The 20,961-nt window shown below is 44.5% G+C and overlaps 1 protein-coding gene across 2 annotated transcripts in view; it reads right to left on the reverse strand.

Moving 5' to 3' along the window:
* The window catches only part of AK4 (adenylate kinase 4), an 84,605-nt gene extending 65,580 nt beyond the window's left edge, over positions 1 to 19,025 (reverse strand). Inside the window, exons 1-2 of one of the 2 annotated variants that reach the window (XM_033916505.1) lie at positions 18,830 to 19,025; positions 18,127 to 18,351 (exon numbers count right to left, since the gene is read on the reverse strand). In XM_033916505.1, the coding sequence (XP_033772396.1) occupies positions 18,127 to 18,271 (145 nt within the window). In that variant the 5' untranslated portion in view covers positions 18,272 to 18,351; positions 18,830 to 19,025. The remainder of the gene's footprint in view (positions 1 to 18,126; positions 18,352 to 18,829) is intronic. The other variant, XM_033916504.1, reaches the window with a different exon arrangement.
* Positions 19,026 to 20,961: the final 1,936 nt, after the last annotated feature.

Here is a 20,961-nt window from a genome sequence, read left to right on the forward strand (position 1 = left end):
GCCGGCTGTAGCGAACCTCGCAGGCCGCTGTCCACCTCAGTAGCATGTTCCCTCTGACGCGATCGCGTCAGAGGGAACGTGCTACCATGTGGAGAGCGGCCCGAGAGGTTCGCTACAGCCGGCCGCGAACCTCAGCAGGCCGCTTTGAACATGAGCGGTAGCGGCTGTTGCGGGAGGATGGGGGGGGGGAGTCGTTGACGTGCAGGCCGCTGTGAACAGGAGCGGCGGCAGGACCATGAGGCGGGAGTGAGCTGTTCGACTTCCCCTATCTGGGGAAACCGCCGTGCTGAGGAGAGGCGGGAGTGAGTTTTTCGACTTCCCCTATTTGGGGAAACCGCCGTGCCGAACTCAAGCTGTGCGTCGGGAGTGAGATGTTCGACTTCCCCTATCTGGGGAAACCGCCGTGCCGAACTCAGCTGCGCGTGGGGCCGTAGTAAGCATGGGGCATGCTGCACTCTTGGCGGCCACGGACATACGGATCATGGAAACACGCCGATAAGAATGCGCATGCACCGCCTACGGTTTTATTATATAGATACTTTCACTTGGCCTTCAATAGAGTGCACAGACCACCAATAGAGTGCACCCTCCACCCCCAAGCCTGAAAGATGTTTCAAACCAAAGACAAATTTCGGTCAGCTCTGTAGAATTTCAGCACAAACAGCAGAGGGAATGAGGGAATAGCAAGCCTTTGATATAGTTTCTTACACTAAGAAGACTTCAAACGTCAAAGATTTTTTTTTGAAAATCTAGAAAGATCAAAGGTTTTCTAGGAAGCAATTACATGGCAAACTTAGGGCCGATGCAGTAAACTTCACTAGGCTTTGCATACAGGTTAGTCCAGCTTTATGCTCACAGTTTAGTGTCACCCTATTGAGAAATAAGTTTTACCCAAGAGCTGCAGCACAAAGTGTTTGGCAGACATTAGTACAGAGCACATTTAAATCCATAAAAATGAAGCCATCAGTCAGCCTACCATACGCAGAAAATTCTGCAGAAGACAGGTTGACTCTGTACAACGCTGGGGCTTTAATATGATGTCCGTGTTGGTAAAAAGCTAAGCATCCATGTCGGTTTCTTCTCATTACTACTGCGAGCATAAGGACCAACAACTACTCTTTTCTGCCTCTTATGAAGAGCATGTCTAAGAGGCTGGGCTGCTATGGGTATCGACTCTCATCAGATGTCTATGCTCTTAGGTGCACAAATAATGGTAAACTTAGCATGCCTTCATCTGCGCACGTGAATGTGCATTCAATATAACTGCCAATACAATTTGTGTGGGTAAGGCTTTTTTTAGCTCATGCAGTTCTGGGTGCCCGCGTCTCTAGTTTGCTTTGGCATGGACCAATGCTCCCTTCTAAGGAGTGGTCAGGTGTATGCAAATTTTTTTTCCCCCATCTAAGCAACAAATTCGAAAAAACATTAGCAATGCATTTCTGTATATAGCACAAAAATCTGCCACACATATGGCAATTAATTTAGTTAATTTTTTTTTTTTACAGTTTAATTTTGTTTTGAAAGTCAAATCAGGTCAGTAGTTTTTGAGCAGCCATGTAGAATATATGAGCGATTGCTCACGTGCTCTGCTTAGAGAGAACATAGGTCACGACACTTCCATTTGGCCTATTTGCATAAAGCATTGGGAGATAAGGTTTAGTATTACACAGAGTTTTAGTGCACAGCTGTAACACACACTAACGGCATCGGGACCCTTAAGACATTAAAAGCACTAGGAATGTTCACTTTGGAATTAAAATGAGAGAAAAATACACACATTTAAAGAATGCCCTGCAAGAATCTGATTCAGGGATTCCTCAACATACACAGGACAGGATGAATCAAGGGCCACACACTGCATGATAAGTTTAGCTCAGTCACGATAATGAAACTCTGGAGCAGTAACGGACATATTTTATGCAGAAATCCTGAACAGTGAAATAAGTGGTTTGTTGGCTGCTGAAGATGGCAAGTCCTTTTCCGATAATAATCCCAATATAATATGTTAATGGTAGGCAGAAGCACAAGCAGTAGAAGCTGCAACAGAAATGAGAAAGGGCTTTGATTTTGTTCAGATAATGGTATTCCAATATAAACGCACATTGATATTGCTAAAAATTTTAAAAGCACGAACAATTTTGGACTTTGTCCGTTATTTAGAATCCACGTATGAAGTTCCACCACTTTCAGGCCAAAGCTGTAAAAGGGAGAGATGTCCCAGTCCTGCGTGAACTAGCCAGAACCCAATCTGTCGCTGATTCAGAAGTGTCCTCCTCTCCTCAGCACTAAGGAGCCCAGCTGCACCAATAAGCGTTCCATCCTGTCCTCTCAAGTCATATAAGTGAAATAGTTAAATCTTGCTTTTATAGATTGCGGCTTCTTCGATCTATTTCCTCCTTTTTAGATTCCAAATCAATCAATATTCTAGTTCACTCACTAATTATCTCAAAATTAGACTATTGTAACTCTCTTTTGATCAACATAACCCAAAAAGAAAAGAGACGGCTTCAAATAATCCAAAACACCACAATCAAACTAATTCATAAAGCAAAAAAATATGATCATGTAACCCCACTTTTTATTAAATCACACTGGCTCCCTATCTCTCATCGAATCACCTTTAAAGTTATATTCTTGGTTTATAAAACATTAATCTTTAATGAGCCTCAATTCATATCAAAAATGATTGTCCCATATAATTCTTCTCGCTCTCTACGATCGTCTTCATTAAATCTGCTTTCAATCCCGTCTTTGAGGGTTATCGGCACAAGACGAAATGATATGTTCTCAGTAGTGGCACCTTCCTTGTGGAATGCCCTTCCAAATTTTATTAAACTTGAAAAAGATATCACTTCTTTTAAAAAAATTTTAAAAACATATTTATTTCAAGATGCATTTGATTTATGATAAACATATTCCAATTTCCTGCATTCTTATAATAATCAACTAAAATTTCTAATATATCTATTCCATTTTTTACCTAATGTGCTTCCCGTTTTATGTAATTTCACTAAATATTACAATTGTAACTTTTTCCCCTCTTACCTACTCATTCATGTATGTCCAAATCCTCTGTCTAATGTCTTGTCCCACCATATTAAATGTAATACCAAAATCTGTTGGTTTTTAATTTGTACATCGCTTAGATATTGTAATAAGCGATCCATCAAATGTAAATAAACTTGAAACTTGAAACTCAACAATGGAAACTATAAATTTAGGCCTTGCATACAGAAGCCTTGGGAAGAGAGAATATTGTCCAATCTTTGGAGCTTTACATAACGTGCTCCTGATGGGAAGGATGACAAAGCATGATAGCATACTTTTTAAGCAAATCTTCACCTGATTTTAATTAATCCTACCATTAGTTTCAAGTTTATTAGGATTTTTATATACCGCCTATCAAGGTTATCTAAGCGGTTTTACAATCAGGTACTCAAGCATTTTCCCTATCTGTCCCGGTGGGCTCACAATCTAGCTAACGTACCTGGGGCTATGGAGGATTAAGTGACTTGCCCGGGGTCACAAGGAGCAGCACGGGGTTTGAACCCACAACCCCAGGGTGCTGAGGCTGTAGATCCAACCACTGCGCCACCACTCCAACTGCTGAGCAACTTGCCACACATAAGAATAGCCTTACTGGGTCAGACCAATGGTCCAACAAGCCGAGTAGCCCGTTCTCACGGTGGCCAATCTAGGTCACTAGTACCTGGCTAAAACTACTGATCCAGGGCAAGCAGTGGCTTCCCCCATGTCTTTCTCAATAACAGACCATGGACTTTTCCTCCAGGAATTTGTCCAAACCTTTCTTATAACCAGCTACGCTATATACTTTTACCACAACCTCTGGTAATGCATTCCACAGCTTAACTATTCTCAGAGTTAAAAAATATTTCCTCCTATTGGTTTTAAAAGTATTTCCCTGTAACTTCATCGAGTGTCCCCTAGTCTTTGTAATTTTTGACAGAGTAAAAAAAACAAACCCGATCTACTTGTACCCGTTCTACTCCACTCAGGATTTTGTAGACGTCAGTCATATATCCCCTCAGCTATCTTTTTTCCAAGCTGAATAGCTCTAACCTTTTTAATCTTTCCTTATACGAGAGGAGTTCCATCCCCCTTATCATCTTGATCACTCTTCTTTGAACCTTTTCTAGTGCTACTATATCTTTGTAGGTAACCTAGAAATTAAAGAAGATATCATCATCTGTGGCTTGTACTCCATTCCTTTTAGATTGATGACAAGGTCAGCTAGACAAGCAGGTCAGACAAGAGCAAAGTAATAAAAACAAAATTCAATGTGTTCTTTCCTCCAAGGCTGTTTATTCAATAACTCAGAGCTAGATTAAAGGATACTTTATACATGTTGAAGCCTAACTTCTGCATACTAATCTTGTTTTAAATTAATCACAATGCTAACAATTCAGCTTCTAAAAATACCGTGAAAACTCTACAAGATGCTCACAACATTCTCACTTCAAAGAAGATTCCGCAAGTAAATTAATATTGCCAGCAAGAACTGATCCAATTCATAACCAGGGGGTAACAAGGTTGGATACCCATGCCAAACAGAATAAAAAGGTTTCTTTGATGTTGAAAATTTGGATGGCTCAGTAGAAGAGCACTGCGTTTGTAACCAGCTACGTTATGAAGACAGTACACAAGTGATGGAAAGGTACACATGTATGAACATATTTCCGTAACAGAAGCCTATAAAAGCAGCTGTTCCCCCCCCCCCCCCCCACCCTCTCTGCTCATGGCAAAAACTGAATTTGCAGCATAAGGCAGTAAACACAGTGCACACCCCCTGTCAGGCACGGTCTTTTTTTAAAGCTCAGAGCCAGGAAATCAAAAGCATGTTTTGCACATGAACAGAACAACAAAAAAAGGGGATCCAAAAAAGATCTGCAGAAAAAATCAGCCAGGAGCAACCAAAACAAAACTGCAGACTGTGTACAAGATGCAGGCAAATTTTAATATGACAAGAACACAATATATAAAACCCTTTTACCAATAAAGGGACCCGACACGGTCCGTGTTTCGGACAAACCTTCGTCAGGGGTCCTAATAAATACAGATACAATATAAAAATTATTGAAAATACAATGAGGATATGTATATGTGACAAAACAGGTGTTGTCATGCCATGCTATCTAAAATTGTGGTGAGAAGTGAACAGACCTCAAGCTCACTTACTCTGCTCTTTGGTGCGTCCAGCTCTACTGGGCCATGCTCCCCGTGCATCCAAAGTCTGGCTACGAACACTGGAGAAAGATCCCAAGACACCCTGCAGCCAGCCAGGCAACAGTTTTACAGTGCAGAAAATGTACATCATGCAAGGAAGCATTCTGTCTTTAATTATCTTACTTTCCAAAGAGTAGCCCAATGGGCCGCGGGTGGGCCAAGAACCAGGGGAACCATGTTTGATTTCCACTGCAGCTCTTTATGACTCAAGGCAATGCACCCAACCCTCCACTATCACTCCGATTGTAATTACAGAAAGGTGGCATATCAAATCCCATTCCCTTTCCAAACTAAAAGGGCCATCTTATAGAAAGATGCCTTTAAGAAACTGCCTTCCTCCAAAAAAAAAAAAATCCAATACCAAATTATAAAGAACTACGTTGCCTATACATGTTACATCTTATGAACTACAGAAATAAATTCTCTTTGGCACAGCGCAATACTATGAAAAGCAATTAGAATACTTAAGCTCTGGAACTTGTTGCCAGAAGATGTTGTAACAGCGGTTAGTATATCTGGGTTTAAAAAAGGTTTGGACAAATTCCTGGAGGAACAGCCAAAAGTCTGCTATTGAGACAAGACATGAGGGAAGCCACTGCTTGCCTTGGGATCAATAGCATGGAATGTTACTACTATTTGGGTCTCTGCCAGGTACCTGTGACCTGGCTTGGCCACTGTTGAAAGCAGGATACTGGGCTAGATGAGCCATTGGTCTGGCCCAGTATGGCTGTTATGCTCATTAGCAGTATATTTGAGAGAATGAAATCATACTCCACATGCCCCGCCTTAAGAGTGAGGTTCATTCCCGTCAACACTAACCTCACCTGGAGAAAGCGCCCGCAAGTAACCGTTCACGTATACACTGGAAAGAATTTGCATAAGCAAGCATTTTATCATTAAATATATTTTATTGAGCAAATACAATCAAAATCAAGAACAAAGAACAACAATGTAGCTCAAAATTGCATACAAAAACCATCAAACTCACCCTACCAACCCAACCCATCCCCCCACTCTCCCCCTCTCACTGATGCTAAACAAAGTGAGGTAAATAAGAGAATAATACCCTAGCAGTTCAAAAGGCGGCTACGAGCCACCGGAGATAATGTAGACCAAAAGGGCTCCCAAATTCATTGAAAGGCCCGTCCAGGCAAGGAAGAAATGTCCTGAACACCTCTCCGCTCCCAAGAAAGCAACGTAATCATGTGACTACGCCAAAGGGAATAGTCGGGAGCCTCCGCTTCCATCCACTTAATCAAGATGCACTTGATAGCAACCACAGCCACCCAACGAAGACATGCAGAGGCCCCCAGGTCTACGGGGATGAAAATGTAAAGAGGCTCCAAATGACACCAGGGCTGATCTCTGAACTGTAATGTTCCAGATGTCATCCACAAAAAGAAAAACAGCGTCCCAAAAGAGCTGTGTGGATGAACAAGACCAAAACCTGTGGCCGAGACCAGCGTCCGGAGCACCACAACGCCGGCAGTCCGCAGTCAAACAGAGCCCCGCTAAAACACACGTTTGGATGTCTCACATTAACCGCAGATACTGTTTTGTAAGGACTTACGTTTATGCACTTAAGGACATATTCTATATATCGCCTTGAAAAAAAAAAAAAAAAAAAAAACCCAGCGCACAGCACAATTCTACAAGATGCCCATACCTTTTATAGAATCATGCTTAGTGCTGTGTGCGACTCAACTTAGGTGTGGGGATTTAGGCCAACTAAAACCAGACTTAAATGCCTGCCCCTAAGTTGTGTGCGCTTCAGGCATATTCTATAACAAATGTGCCTAACGTTTAGATCTGCCCCATATCACCTCAGCCATGTCCCCCCCCCCATTTTAAATTCAGACACTGAAACTAGCGTACACTTTTTTTTTTGTTAAATAGAATCGCACTTTCCGATTTATGCATATAATTTAATTAGCCCCAATTAGCATCAATTACAAGGTGTTAATTGCCAATTATCGGTACCAATTAGGCCCATTAATCAATAAGTTGTCTCACTACTATATGAGGATTGAGCCCATCTAGTCGCTAACCTAGCATCTAGCCTCTTCTGAGCACACCTACGTCTCACTGTTATATGAAGACTGTGTCTACCATGTCGCTAACCGCTATTATCTCTCGTGCTCCGAAAGGCGTTTCGTAGCCGCCTCGATCGAGTCGTCAAAGAGCTTGGACCCCCACACAGGGAAGATTCGCCAGGCGATCCTGCAAACTGGGGTCCATGTCCACGATTCACAGCCATGCCAATCGCTGCATGGCTACCGCAAAGGCCGTGACCCTGGACGATAGCTCAAAAGCGTCGTACGCGGCCTGGAGCATATAGAGACGGAATTGGGACAGCGTCTCCAGAAGGTGCCGGAACGCCGGCGAGAGGGCACATCAGAAAGGAAAGAATGCAAAACTTTCAGGCAGTACTTGAGATAAGAGGAGAAAGTAAAATTATAATTCAGGACACAGTTCGCTATCAAAGAGTTCTGATAGAGCCGACGACCGAACTTGTCCATCATCTGATGACTCGTCAAATGCATGCAAGACAAATGTGGCCCTGAATGGATACTATTTTGTCTTTTTGAGGGTTACAAAGTAACCCTCTTTTGGGGGGTGGGTCCACTACACTTAAAACATTCACTTCCTATCTAGTGTTAGGGTTACACGATTAACGGAACCCTTTACATAACTGGATATCTGGAAGGCCCTGATTTGCTCAGACTCTCTAGGCCCTGTCCTCTAGGAGGGGCTTGAGGTGCCTCAAGCCCCTCCCAAGGGAGGGGGCCTGAGGAGTTAGAGCAAATCAGGGCCTTCAATGTATGTGTATACCTTCGCATTTCACGGGGCAGCATTGTCCTGTGCGCACAATTGTCGAGGCACATTTGTTGTGCACGGACATGTCCGTGTGCCATTATGTATGTCAACTTGTAACCTCGTTGCTAACCTTTATTATGTAATGTAAACCTGTAATCTGTTCTGGGCTCTTTTGGGAGGACGGGGTAGAAAATTTAATAAAAAAATAAAAATTGTGCACACACATCACCAACACTCACTGATGTATGCACACTTTAGGCACCATTTACAGAATTTGGGAGTTACAGTACAAGTCCAAAACTCCAGACTGTTCAGGGATTGAATCAGTCTGGCTTTCTGGATTTTCCAGATTCTCAGGCAGTACAGTGGTACCTTGGATTACGAGCATAATCCATTCCAGAAGCATGCTCGTAATCCAAAATGCTTGTTTATCAAAGCGAGTTTCCCCATAGGAAATAATGGAAACTCGCTTTCATACATTCCCCCCCCCCCCCACAAGAACCGGCATTGCTCCCCACAAAGGCCCCCCCCTGCGATGCGGCACCCCCTCGCCGCTTCATAACGTCATCTGGGTACCGGCATGTCCTGTGCTTGGTGCCCGAAGATCGGCCTCCTCTTCTGCTGGGCCTTGAGCAACTGCGCATGCTCAAGGCCTGCGAGTTCATGTCTGAATGTGAACTCGCAGGTCTTGAGCATGCGTAGATGCTCAAGGCCCAGCAGAAGAGGAGGCCGATCTTCGGGCACCGGCACCAAGCACAGGACATGCTGGTGCCGGTGCCCAGATGACGGTAAGAAGCGGCGGGGGGGGGGTGCCCAATCGCGGCGGGGGGTACTCCTAAATCGAGCCACGCTCGGTTTCTGAGGCGCCGATTTTGCAAATGTTTTGCTCGTCTTGCAAAAAACTCGCAAATCGGTGCACTCGTAAACCGAGGTACCACTGTACTTTTAAAATTCAAATGTAAGGCATAAAGAAGAGATGAACAAGACAATTTTGTTGATTTATTCACTAAAAAATACAGATTGCTTCATTTACCAAAATGGGAAAGCACACAAAGAAACTTAAATACTATTGAGCTCATTTTCAAAATGCTTAACACTTACTTACAAAGTTCCACAGATTACTATGGAACTTTGTAAGTCTAAGTGCTTTGAAAATATGCCTCCATGTCTCATTAAATTAGACCATATTAGCATAAGTCAGTGTCTCACAAACTTTCCAGACAGCGGCACTGCAAGAGGCACATCCTGTAGGCAGTCAGCCGGCACGGATGACTCTCTTCCTCGCCAGTGTGTTGCAGCACACCTGAAATCTCAGGAGGCACACAGTTTTCAATACACTGGCAAAAGTCATAGAAAACAGGTATTTTACTGTTAAATTGGGTTATAATGTTCATTTCTCCTGGTTTGTAACATTTACTTTAAAACCTCCAGCACCACCGTCTCTCTCCCTCTCTTACCCCAAAGATCCCAGATTGTAATTTTAAAGGGTCTGGATTCTCAGGTGGTCTGGATTTCTGGCATCCAGATTTTTGGACTTGTACAGTATATCCTTGGGAAATTAGATAGCACCATCTTTACATGTGAAACACCATTCTACAAGCTCAAGTCTCTCATAAAACATATTGCCTGGGAGACAGAAGGACTCAAGGCAGGCCTCTTTTTTTTAAATCCAAGTATGTGTGTGTGCAAGTTTCTCAGAAAGTGTGTGACTTTAATACAAACTAGGAGTGCATGTGGTGCTTTGCCTACCATCCATTTTAAATACAAAGCTGAAAAGGTCCGAATACACTGAAAAGAGTCTGCTATCTCTAAGTTCAATGCTGAAAGAGTTTTCTACTTGTTTAATGTTAAGCTGTTTTCAACTGGAGTTAGGGGACAATACAGAAAACTACCACAAGTCAAACCACATGTGCAGGTTACTGGCCCTAGTAATGCAGAAAGGGGCCAAGCACAGGTGTAAACTCAACGCCACAGTAAAATGAACAGTAATGAGGCAATTACTTATTCCCCTGCAATTAAAAACCAAAATAATGGCTTTTGACAGGTGTACAATATGAGAAAATTCTCACCAGGTCTAGGGCAGCATAGAAAGGGTTAGTGGAAAAGATTTAATGTAGTTTTTATCTTCTGCAATCAGAAGTGCCTCCAAGTTTTAAAAGACAAACAGGAGGTGACAGACAGAGCTTGTGAGCATGCAGGAACAGAAATGTTAAGTATCAACACACATTCTCCTGTGCATAAATAGCAGCCTCACAAAAATGTTATGTGCAAGAAACTTTTGCAAAGCTGATATGTACAGAGGAACATGTGCTAATAGAAACATAGAAAAAAGCGGCAGAAAAGGGCTATAAGCCACCAAGTCTGCCCATTCCAAGTATCCCCCCCCTGAATTTACTCCCTTAAAGATCCCACGTGAGTATCCCATTTTCTCTTAAAATCCGTCATGCTGCTGGCCTTTATCACCTGGAGTGGGAGTCTGTTCCAATGATCCACCACTCTTTCGGTGAAAAAGTACTTCCTGGAGTCGCCATGAAACTTCCCTCCCCTGATCTTCAGCGGATGCCCTCTGGTGGTCGAGGGTCCCATGAGCCAGAAGATATCATCTTCTGACTCGATGCGTCCCGTGATGTACTTATACGTTTCAATCATATCTCCCCGTTCTCTTCTTTCCTCAAGTGAGTACAGCCGCAATTTCTTTAGTCTTTCTTCATACGTGGGCCAACGCTTTTGTTTTTGTTCTGTGTGTGCACAAGGTGGCCACACTTGCAACAAAACCTGAGCACATGTGTCTGGCAGGCTCTCCCCGATTTCCATGCAAATTCTGCACACACAGAATTTGCATATAAATTAGCTTCCTGCATGACATTGTATTACGCTTGAAATAAAAGTGGACATCTGCGCACAGCTCTACCTGCAGCTCCCTGCATCAGCGTGCTAGTTTGTAGATAAAAGGAAAATGAACCTGAATGGTGGAAGGGGGCGGGTGAGCCTGGGCAGAACAACAGAAGAGAAGCTTGATTATTTAAAGCAGGGCGTCAAAAGTCCCTCCCCGAGGGCTACACAATCCAGTTGGGTTTTCAGGATTTCCCCAATGAATCTGCATGAGATCTACTTGCATGCACTGCTTTCATTGTATGCTAATAGATCTCATGCATACTCATTGGGGAAATCCTGAAAACCCGAATGGATTCGGCCCTCAAGGAGGGACTTTGACACCCCTGATTTAGAGTGACTGCTCTGCTCCAGGTTCACCCCACCCCTTCTTCCCTGTAATCTGCCTGAAGGGAGGGGCTAAAGCAAAACACCCCTGGCTGCTCTGAAGACTGAAAAGTGGTTCAACTGCACCCCAGGCTGTTCTTCCAGAAAAGCCCTGCACTTTACCCAGAATGCCTCTCAATATTTCTGGATTCTTTTTTTCCCTTTTTTAGGTGTTTTTTTTTACGCTCGACCCTTTGCACTTCTCCCACTGTGCGTTTATAAGGGGTAAATGACCACCACAGGAAAAGGTACAGCATGATCCAACAGCAGATGGGTCACAGATGTCAAGAGTCGGCTGTGTAACACCATCGGCTACAACTCTAGGAAATCAAAAGACAAAGGTGTCATTTCCCCCTTCACAACACAGCATCGGCATGAGTAAACAGACTGAAAGCTTTCTACATAGGGGCCAGGAACTACTATACTGATTATCATTTCTAAAGAGCTACAAGTTGCACAGGTGCAAAAAACTTCATGGAGGCATTGGCGGTGGTTCATAGACAACCCCGCGAAAGACAAAGGTGCGCGCCGACAACTGAGCGCAAGACGGAGGCGTGCGCCGAAGAAAATTACAGTTTTTAGGGGCTCCGATGGGGATTTTTGTTGGGGAGCCCCCCCCCCCCCCCAGTTTACTTAATAGAGATCGCACCGGCGTTGTGGGGGGTTGTAACCCTCCACATTTTACTGTGAACTTAACTTTTTCCCTAAAAACAGGGAAAAAGTGAAGTTTTCAGTAAAATGTGGGGGGTTATAACCCCCCACAACGCGGCGCGATCTCTATTAAGTAAAGTGAGGGTTCCCCCCCCACGCCCCCCCGTCGGAGCCCTAAAAACAGTAATTTTCTGCGGTGCGCACCTCCGCGCTGCGCTCAATTGTCTGTGCGCGCCTTTGTCCTGGCGCGCTTTTGACCTGACACCATTGGCGGTATACAAATAACAATTGTATTGTATTGTTTGATCAGAATAGCAGGCCAGTAACAGGGAAGCATGTGACCAAATCATGCCATTTTGTGACCTTCAGCAAATCAATTTGAATTCCGCTGTCTTAGATTAAGCCCAGGGAATTTCTACTGTTCCTAAATGCAGCTAGCTGCCCCTGAGCCACCGATCAAAAGAGTGCTCAGTTACATCCCAAAATAAATAAATCCCAATGCACTTAGCATTGTAAGAACATTTGTACCAACTTATCCTACTACGGTAATCCTGCACAGCCAGTGGCGGAGCGAGGGTGAGGGGCGCCTGGAGCGGTGGGGCCCCTCTCCCCCCCTCCCCAACATGCTCCTTCCCTTCCCCCTTAACGTTCCTGGTGCAAGCGGCAACCGCCAAGCTGCTGTCGGCTCTTCCTCCGACATCACTTCCTAGGTACAGATCCAGAAAGTGACTAGAGGAAGAGCAGACGCTGGCGCAACAGCAGATTGGGGGAGGGGGGTTGCTGCTCGCACTAGGAACGTTACAGAGGTACGGGGGAAGGGAAGCAGCACGCATGCAGTGGGGAGGCAGGGAAGGAGCCAGGGCATGGAGAGGAAGATGGCTGCCTGCGCCCTCACCAACAGTGCCCGGGGTGGACCCTCCCTCCCCCCTTACTACAACACTGTACATATGCTCTGGAGACCACCAGGGTGGATCGGATTTAAATCACTAGTCAGAAAGACTTCATTTAAATCAGGCCCGTGACATTATGAATGGAATTCATTTACTAAAAAAAAAATTTAAATATTGCATGAACATACAGCCTCATGCTTCATAATTAAAAACTAATCCTTATTTCAAGATGAATATCTTTTGAACTATAATGAATCTTAAATAGATTTTTCCTCAAAAAAGCATTTTATTTAAATATTCCAATTTAGATTAAATCTGGGTGTTTTGGCTTTTTGTTTTTTTAACCGCTGATATTTATTCACCCTGGAGACCATCATGGAAAATGTTTGAGTACCTGAATAAATTAATGTAAACCATTCTGAGCTCCCTTGGGAGAACGGTAGAGAAAACTGAATAAAATAAATTGCAAATTTGTCCTGCATATTCACTGTGGCCACCCTGTCATCCCAAATTACTATTACTACTACTATTTATCATTTCTATAACATTGAAAGATGTACCCAGTGCTGTACATTCAACATGTAATAGATGGTCCCTGCTCAGAAGAGCTTACAATCTAATTAGGACAGACAGACAGTCCAAACTGGGTCAGACAGGGGTTGGGGAATTTCTTGCAGAGAAAATGATAGGCATCGTACAATGTGCGAGAGTTAGGAGTTGAAAGCAGCCTCAAAAAAAAAAAAAAAAAAAAAAAAAGTGGGCTTTAAGCTGGGATTTGAAGACTGCTAAAGACAGAGCTTGACCTGTTGACTCAGGCAGTCTATCGTCCCCAAGACAAGCAGGGGAAGTCCCGAGAGCAGTTGCAAGGATTAGTCTATTTTTAAGCAGATCCAACCCCTCAAATCCACGGCCCACTCACCCCCACCCCCTTCAAGTTCTTACTCCCCTTACAATTGACCTCCCCTGCCTTTGCAAAGGACATCTTCAAAAGGAGGTGGCTAGCTTTGTTTCCCACGTGTGACTCAGTACATACATACATATATATATAGCACGCAAAGTCCTGCAGCTGCTCCAGGGCTAAAGCACGTGCATGCACAACAAAAACAAACGCATTGCTTCCAGCAGGATGCAAATGCTGGAAATGACACTGGCACACACTGCAGACAAGGAGGTGAAAACAAAAACAAGACACTCGTAATCTTCTCTTTTCTTAGAGGAGACATTTAGGCCCATATTCTATCAATGGCGTCTTGTAGGTGCCCTAGTGGCAGTGGCGCCCCTCCCCTGCACGCACCCCCTTCCCTTCCCCCGTACCTTTTTAACTTCTCCGGCGTGAGCAGCATGCCCACGTCGGTGTCGGGACCCCCCTAGGTGCGGATCCCCGAAGTGACATCAGAGACAGCACCGATTCCGACGCAGGCAGCAACCTCTCACCGGGAAAGAAAAAAAAAAAAAAAAAGTATGGAGGAAAGGCAAGGGGCATGTGACAAAGAGAAGAGCGGGTGGGGGGGGCAGAGAGGAGGAGGGATGCCATGCCCTTAGCAAGACGGCACCCGGGGCGAACTGCCCCCACCCCACCTTACTATGCCACTGCCTACTGGCACCTAAGTTCAATATGCCATTAAAAAGTGTTTGTTTTTTTTAATTGAAGGTGCCTACCAGCAACTAAACCCCCCCCCAATATCTACATTGTGCCTATGGAGGTGCTATACAACACTTAATGCCACTGTAGGCGTGGCTAATGTCAGAAATGGCGTTAGGCGTCAAAGCGCCTTTGTTTGCGCAATTCATGTGAAAGGTGGGCGCCCAAAATGTAGGCCTTAAAAACCCTGGCCTTACCTTTCCTCAAAGCCGCAGTTCTATACACAGCACCATTGCGCAATTTGACAAGCGATCAACGGCCGCTTTTAAGGTGGCCGCTGCTGCCGGTACAGTGTATAGAATCTGGGCCTTAATGTAAAAATCAAGAGTATGAAATAGGACACTACTCACAGCCAACGTCTATACATACTGCTCAACATATGTTTAAAATGTCAACGAGGCAATGATAGAAAATGGACTTCCAGAAAGATCAATAGAAACCAAAGACTAATTGCTGCAGCACCTCCATATGCAGGAGGACGGTGACGAGTCAAAACCACACAATACAATCGCATGCAGGACATCAGCGCACTGGATTGAAACACTATTTTAAAGTGCTCCGAGGGGGCTGTAATTTTTCCCTAAGAAAGAGGGAAAAAGGCTGTTTCCTCTATAATGGGGGTGTTCCCCCTACAACACCTCCGGAGTGCCAACAGTTCTAAGTAAAGTGGGGTGGTTTCCCCCCCTCCTTTGGAGCACTTTAAAATAGCGTTTCAATCTAGCATGCCGACATCCTGCACACGAATGTAGGACCATATGCAATTTAAGCAATATTAATTCTCAAGTAAAAAATAAGCAGTGATGCATCAGCAAATTGATCTGTGCCACTATCAATCAAATCTAAATATTTAAAAAAAAAACTAGGGTTTTCACTTCAGCGCGATCAGCTATGAACTTGCTCCCCGCGGCAGCTTCGGAGCGCTCTATGACATCACTTCCTTCTGGAAGTGATATCAGAGAAAGCACCGAAGCTGGCGCAGGCAGCAAGTTCATAGCTGCTCACGCTGAAGTGAAAAAGGTACGGGGAAAGGGCATGGGTACGCGCACACAGCAGGGGGAGGGGTGGGAAGGGGGCAGAGAGGAGGAGGGGTGCTGCCGCCCTGAGAAGACCCCCCTCCTTTACTACACCAATGCCTGCCCTCTCCGACAACACCTCTTCTTCCAGGGCAAAGCAGGCAGCCGTGGATATGTAAGGGAAGGTCCCACCGCCACATTGTTTCAGGAAATCAGCAGCAGTGCTTAGTATGGTAGGGGCGAACGCTGGTGGAAATGGTTTGGGGTTGGGGAGTAGATTTTGTACAGAAGTGGGAAGACGAATTCTAGAAAGAACAGGGGAGAGAGGGGCAGATGTTGGGGGTAGGGTACAGAGAGGTCGGAGATGATGAACAGAGGAAGTGAAAGGGGAGATGCTGGAAGGAAGGTGAGGGGAGAGAGGGGGGTAGACATATGGAAGGGGAGAGATACACAGAGGATGGAAATATTGATGGTAGGGGAGAGAGGAGATAAGCTGGATGGAAAGGGGAGGAGGGAATAAGCTGTATAGAAGGAGGAAGACAGAAGCCTGGATGGAAGAGGGGAAGACAGTAGGGAGATAATGGAAAGTGAAAAAGGAGGGGGATAGACTGTATAGAAGGGGGGAAAGACAGAGGAGGGAGATACTGATAGAAGGGAAGAAAGGAGGCAGATGCTGTATAGAAGGGGGCAGAGGCTGGATGGAAGAAGGGAGAGAAATGAGCAGATATTTGGAGGGAGGAGACAGAAATGAGGGAGATGGGGAAAGAAAGAACAAATATAAGGTGTAAATACTGTATATAAGGGGTAGAGAAAGATGGCAGAGTTAGTGAAAGACTAGGAATAAGGGGAAGTAAAATAGGAGAGCCAGTGTGAGAGAAAGAAATGGAAAGCTGCAGGTAGACCGCAAAAAAAAAAAAGAGGGAACTTGAAAACTAGATAGTAAGAATGAGTTAAATCTGGATGTAGAGGTAGAAAAATAAATTGAAGACAGCCAAAGGGAAAAGGAGAGAAAAATCCTGGAAAGAGACTTAAGACTGAGGAAAGCAGAAATCAGAGAAGCGAATGGCCAGATAAAAGATTTTTTTTTTTTTTAAATATTTTTACTTCAGGATAAAGTAGTGCGGTACCCATGTTTATAAAGGTTAATAAATAGTTCTAGTCCTTTCAATAAAAAAAATCTTACTGTATTTCAATTTCTTTTATATATATATATATATTTCTTAATTTGCAACCTACAGTGTGTATAATACCATCATGGTAATGTAATGGAAAATTTTTGCCCACATGAATTTGGTCCTTAGAGGGAACATTGCCCCCATGCCACCTAAGCAGCAGAGGAGTTGGCAGTACGCTTCCAGCTGAAGATGCCAGCACTACCGGTGCACACTTAGTTCATGCAACCTCTTATTGTCTGCACCCAAGGCAGACTGATCCCACTCTCAACCCTCGTTATACTAGCATTTCCTTCCTCATATCTGGGTTAGTTCAAGCTTTAGGCAATTGCCTAGGTCAGCAAAAAAGCAGCTGCCCTCACCACAAAACGGTAGATCCTAAAAGCACAGAAACTCAGAGCCAGCAGCACATATTTCAACCTACTTTTTTATAGTGTGATGACCAAGACTCTGGAGTATAATTTTCAAAGACTTGGAGAGAGGGGGCTGCAGGTTTGTCTATGGCACCCAATACACAAGCTCTGCCTGGACATCAAACCCTTAGATGATGTTTTACAAAACTGTTTAAAAGTGAAATGTTCTTTAGCAAGGCCCTGAGCTACAGCCTGTTCTCCTTTTTGGAAAAGGCTGCATTTTCTGTTTTGGCACAGACTGGTCATTCCACTTAAGAGAAAAAAAAAAAAGTGTCTGCCACTGCCTCCCTCCCTCCAATCAGGATCCGCCCCACAGCCCAGCCCTTCCCCTTTCTCCAATCTGCAATTTTCCACCGGGATGTTGCTCCACGGACCATTTTATTCTTCATTCGTGTTTGAGCGCTCCTTATTTAGATTATTATTTTTTTCGTTCTCCCTTAAAGCGAACGGTTTCCAGCCTTAATGAATATTTAAAGCTTTTTTCCATATAGCAAAATGGGGTGGGGTAACTTGACTGTACTTTTCTACGGGAGTCTCGTCTTCATCTGCAGCTGCTACGTTGGAATAAAGGCACGGCGGTGGTGGTGAAAGCCACACCGGCGGCTGGGAACAGAGGAAAGCGTTTCATCGGTCCCAAATCTCTAGCATTCGCTTTGCTAACACACACCGACACACTTGTTACTGTCTTTTTTTTTTTTTTTACTGACAGCTGATCGGTACCAGGTTCCGAATCCCACCTACATTACCAACTACTCCTTAGCAAATTAGAAAAAGTTCAGTCTATTCCTAAGTACTTCTTAATTTCAATATGTACTTCTTAAGATCATAGCAATTGTTATGTAATCCACCTTGAACCGCAAGGTAAAGGCGGAATAGAAATCACTGACGTAATGTAATGTAATGTTCTCTCAAGCATCCTGCCTCCTAATCCCAGAATTTATCATCTCAGCATCTAATGTGTTAACCGTGACTAAAGCACTTCACGGGGTGGGGTGGGCATTTGAGCCGGGCCTCGCAATCACTCACCAGTATTCGATTTGATATTCTCTCTCAGGAAGTTTCCGCTGGACAGATGCTTCAGCCCGAAGGTTTTGGCGATTCTCTCGCACACAGTCCCTTTGCCGGACCCCGGGGGACCCAGAATAACGGCTCGCAGTAGCTTGGAAGCCATCCCAAGGGCTTGTTTGTTTTTAAACAAGATTTAAGTGGAAGGGGTTCAGCCCGTTCCAAGCTACGTTACCTGTAAATGTACTGCAATTAACAGTGTAAAAAAAAAAAAAAAAAAAGTTAAAGAACTTTGACGTTTCCCAATCCACACATTAACCAACATTGCTGACTGAAACTAGCGATAGGCGCGCAGCTCAATGCGCGCGCACATTTACGAAGAAAGCTGCACTCGCGTGCCAGCATGTTTAAACCGAAAAAAAAAAAAAAAAAAAAATCGGAGATCAACAATAGCCATTAAACGCAAGCCAAAATGATAGGAGTTGGAATGGTTAAGCAGCAATCTAAAGACATCACACGTGTGCAAGTTTTTCCCAGTCATCGCCCCCCACCCCAACTTCCAAACATTTGACATCGCACTGCTTTCACCTATGTTCACCGCTCGCTTGAAAGGCAAAACCACGTCTTAGAACCTCATTTACGGAAGCGTAGGCTGGGCGTTTTGTCAGGCACCACCACACTGATGCACGCCTTAGTTTGCAAAAAAAAAAATAAGCCAACTCACCACCGCCTTTTGGTCCTGCAAATGTTCGCAATATGGCGTTTTTTAAAAAGGATCAAGCAATTGTGTCCCTACATATTCCAGAGAACCACTGGCCAGCCTTCTCTTCGCCTCTAAAAGAAATCGAGCGTCTCTTCTGCAGCTCAGAAAAAGGAGGGCGGGGGACAGCAACAGCGCCCGATGCTACCCATTTCTCCGCCCACTGTAAAGTACGCGGATTACGTAGCCGATAGCCCCGCCCCCGCCCCAGAGCACCCTGGGAGTTATAGTTCATTGGCCCTGCTAGCGCGCAGAGCTGGGGGGAAAAAAAACCACAAAAGCGTGCCTAGAGTGAATCGGGTACGTGGTGGAGCCGTTGCCTAGTCCACTTTTGACTGAGGCCTTCTGGGTTTTGAAGGGTTGCTGAAAGCGGTGATCCTTTTCAATGAATCATCAAAGGAAACTGTAAATAAAAGGCTTTAATGATAACCATCAATGGAGACTGAAACACATTATCTGCTCTGAATGGGTGCAACGGATCACGCACATTTTTTTGCCGTTTTGAATCTGACATAAACCTATTTGTTACAAAATTTACCATTGCTGACTCTAGTTGGGTTTTTATTTTCAGTATTAAAATTTAAGAATTTTTGCATTAACTAGCTGTCACACACGGAGAAAATGATAATAGACGTGGGTAAAACACGGACCTCCGTCAGATCTGGAACACGGTAAAACCAGGATTTGCAGGATCTCCAGGCTGTAGGGCAGACCACCTTAAGAATAGATTGCTCATTTTAACTGCAAGCCCTTAAAAACCTGTTTACCTCATGTTTTGTAATTTCAGCTTATCTCTGACAGACAAGATTAACACAGGACCTTGTGAATGTCTACCACACGACCTTAAAAAGAAAGTGGCCGTGGCATGGGGTTTGCAGGGATCCTTGTTTTAACTCCCGCGGACCTTACACATCCTTCTCACCCCATTTATCCTCATCTTACTCCCTCCAGCGGGATCCGTGACGTCCTCAGGAGTTAAAAAATGAGGATCACTGGGTACCCCACACTACGGCCACTTTCTAAGGTCATACACAATACCGTGGGGGTCCATATTTTAACTTCTACACTTGCTGATTTCTTTTCTCTTTGTGGTTGGAACTGGGAGGGGGTTAAACATGGACCCCACACCCTTAAAAATCTGCTCACCTTGGGAGTTAAAACAAGGATCTCTGCGGGGTCTGTGTTTTACCCAGTCCCGACCACTAGTAAGCTCTACAATAGCCTAACATTCCCTTAAAAATGCTTGTCCTATGCTGTCCTGAATTCAGATATAATCCATATTTCCACCACTTCTGCTGAGAGGCTGTTTCATATAGGGCTAGCCTTATCTAGGCCCGCAGCAGAGCAACCAAGGGGGGCCAATCTTTCAAGCAATGTTCAGAACCTAACGCCAGCACTAATGATGATTAGAGTCAGACTACCTTTGGCATTACCTTTGGCATACCTTTGTGCCCCGAATGATCAGATTTCAGCATAGGTACTGAAACCATTAGCACAAACCTCATTAAAATGAATTTAAATGTGGTTATTTAATACCCCGCATGAATTCTTAAAAAAAAATATCTCAGGTACATTTAGGGCTGGAAAAAATGCAAGTCTCGGGCAGCATTAGGATTGGTTGTGAGGTGTGTTGTTAGAAAACCACCAACCCAGCATGCTGTCTGGATGGGCTTCCCAACAATTCCACCGAGCCGTGATTCACGCCCTCACACCCCCTCCCCCCCAAGCATCAACCCTACTTCCTTCCTCCACCAAACTTTAAAAAAAACAGCCCTGGTAGTCCAATGGACCCCTGACTCCCCCCCCAAAATCTTTTGAAAGAGCCCTGGTGATCCAGTGGGATCTCAATCCCCGTCTCCCATGGTACCCTCTAAACTTAGAAAAAACCCTGGTGGTCCAGTGGGACCTCTGGACCCCCTCTCAAAGTCAACCTTGGTGGCCTAGTGGTGACCCACCCCTACAGACCCCTTCATATCTCTTTAGGAGAAAGAAGGAACGTCTATTCCCTCCTTTTCTGGGAGCCATCATCATATGCCCCACTTCGCCCGGTCCATTTAGGATGCACTTGGTGGGGTCTAACTTCCATATAAGGGAGA

The sequence above is a fragment of the Geotrypetes seraphini genome, chromosome 12 (genome assembly GCF_902459505.1).
Source record: "Geotrypetes seraphini chromosome 12, aGeoSer1.1, whole genome shotgun sequence".
Taxonomy (NCBI): Eukaryota; Metazoa; Chordata; class Amphibia; order Gymnophiona; family Dermophiidae; genus Geotrypetes; species Geotrypetes seraphini.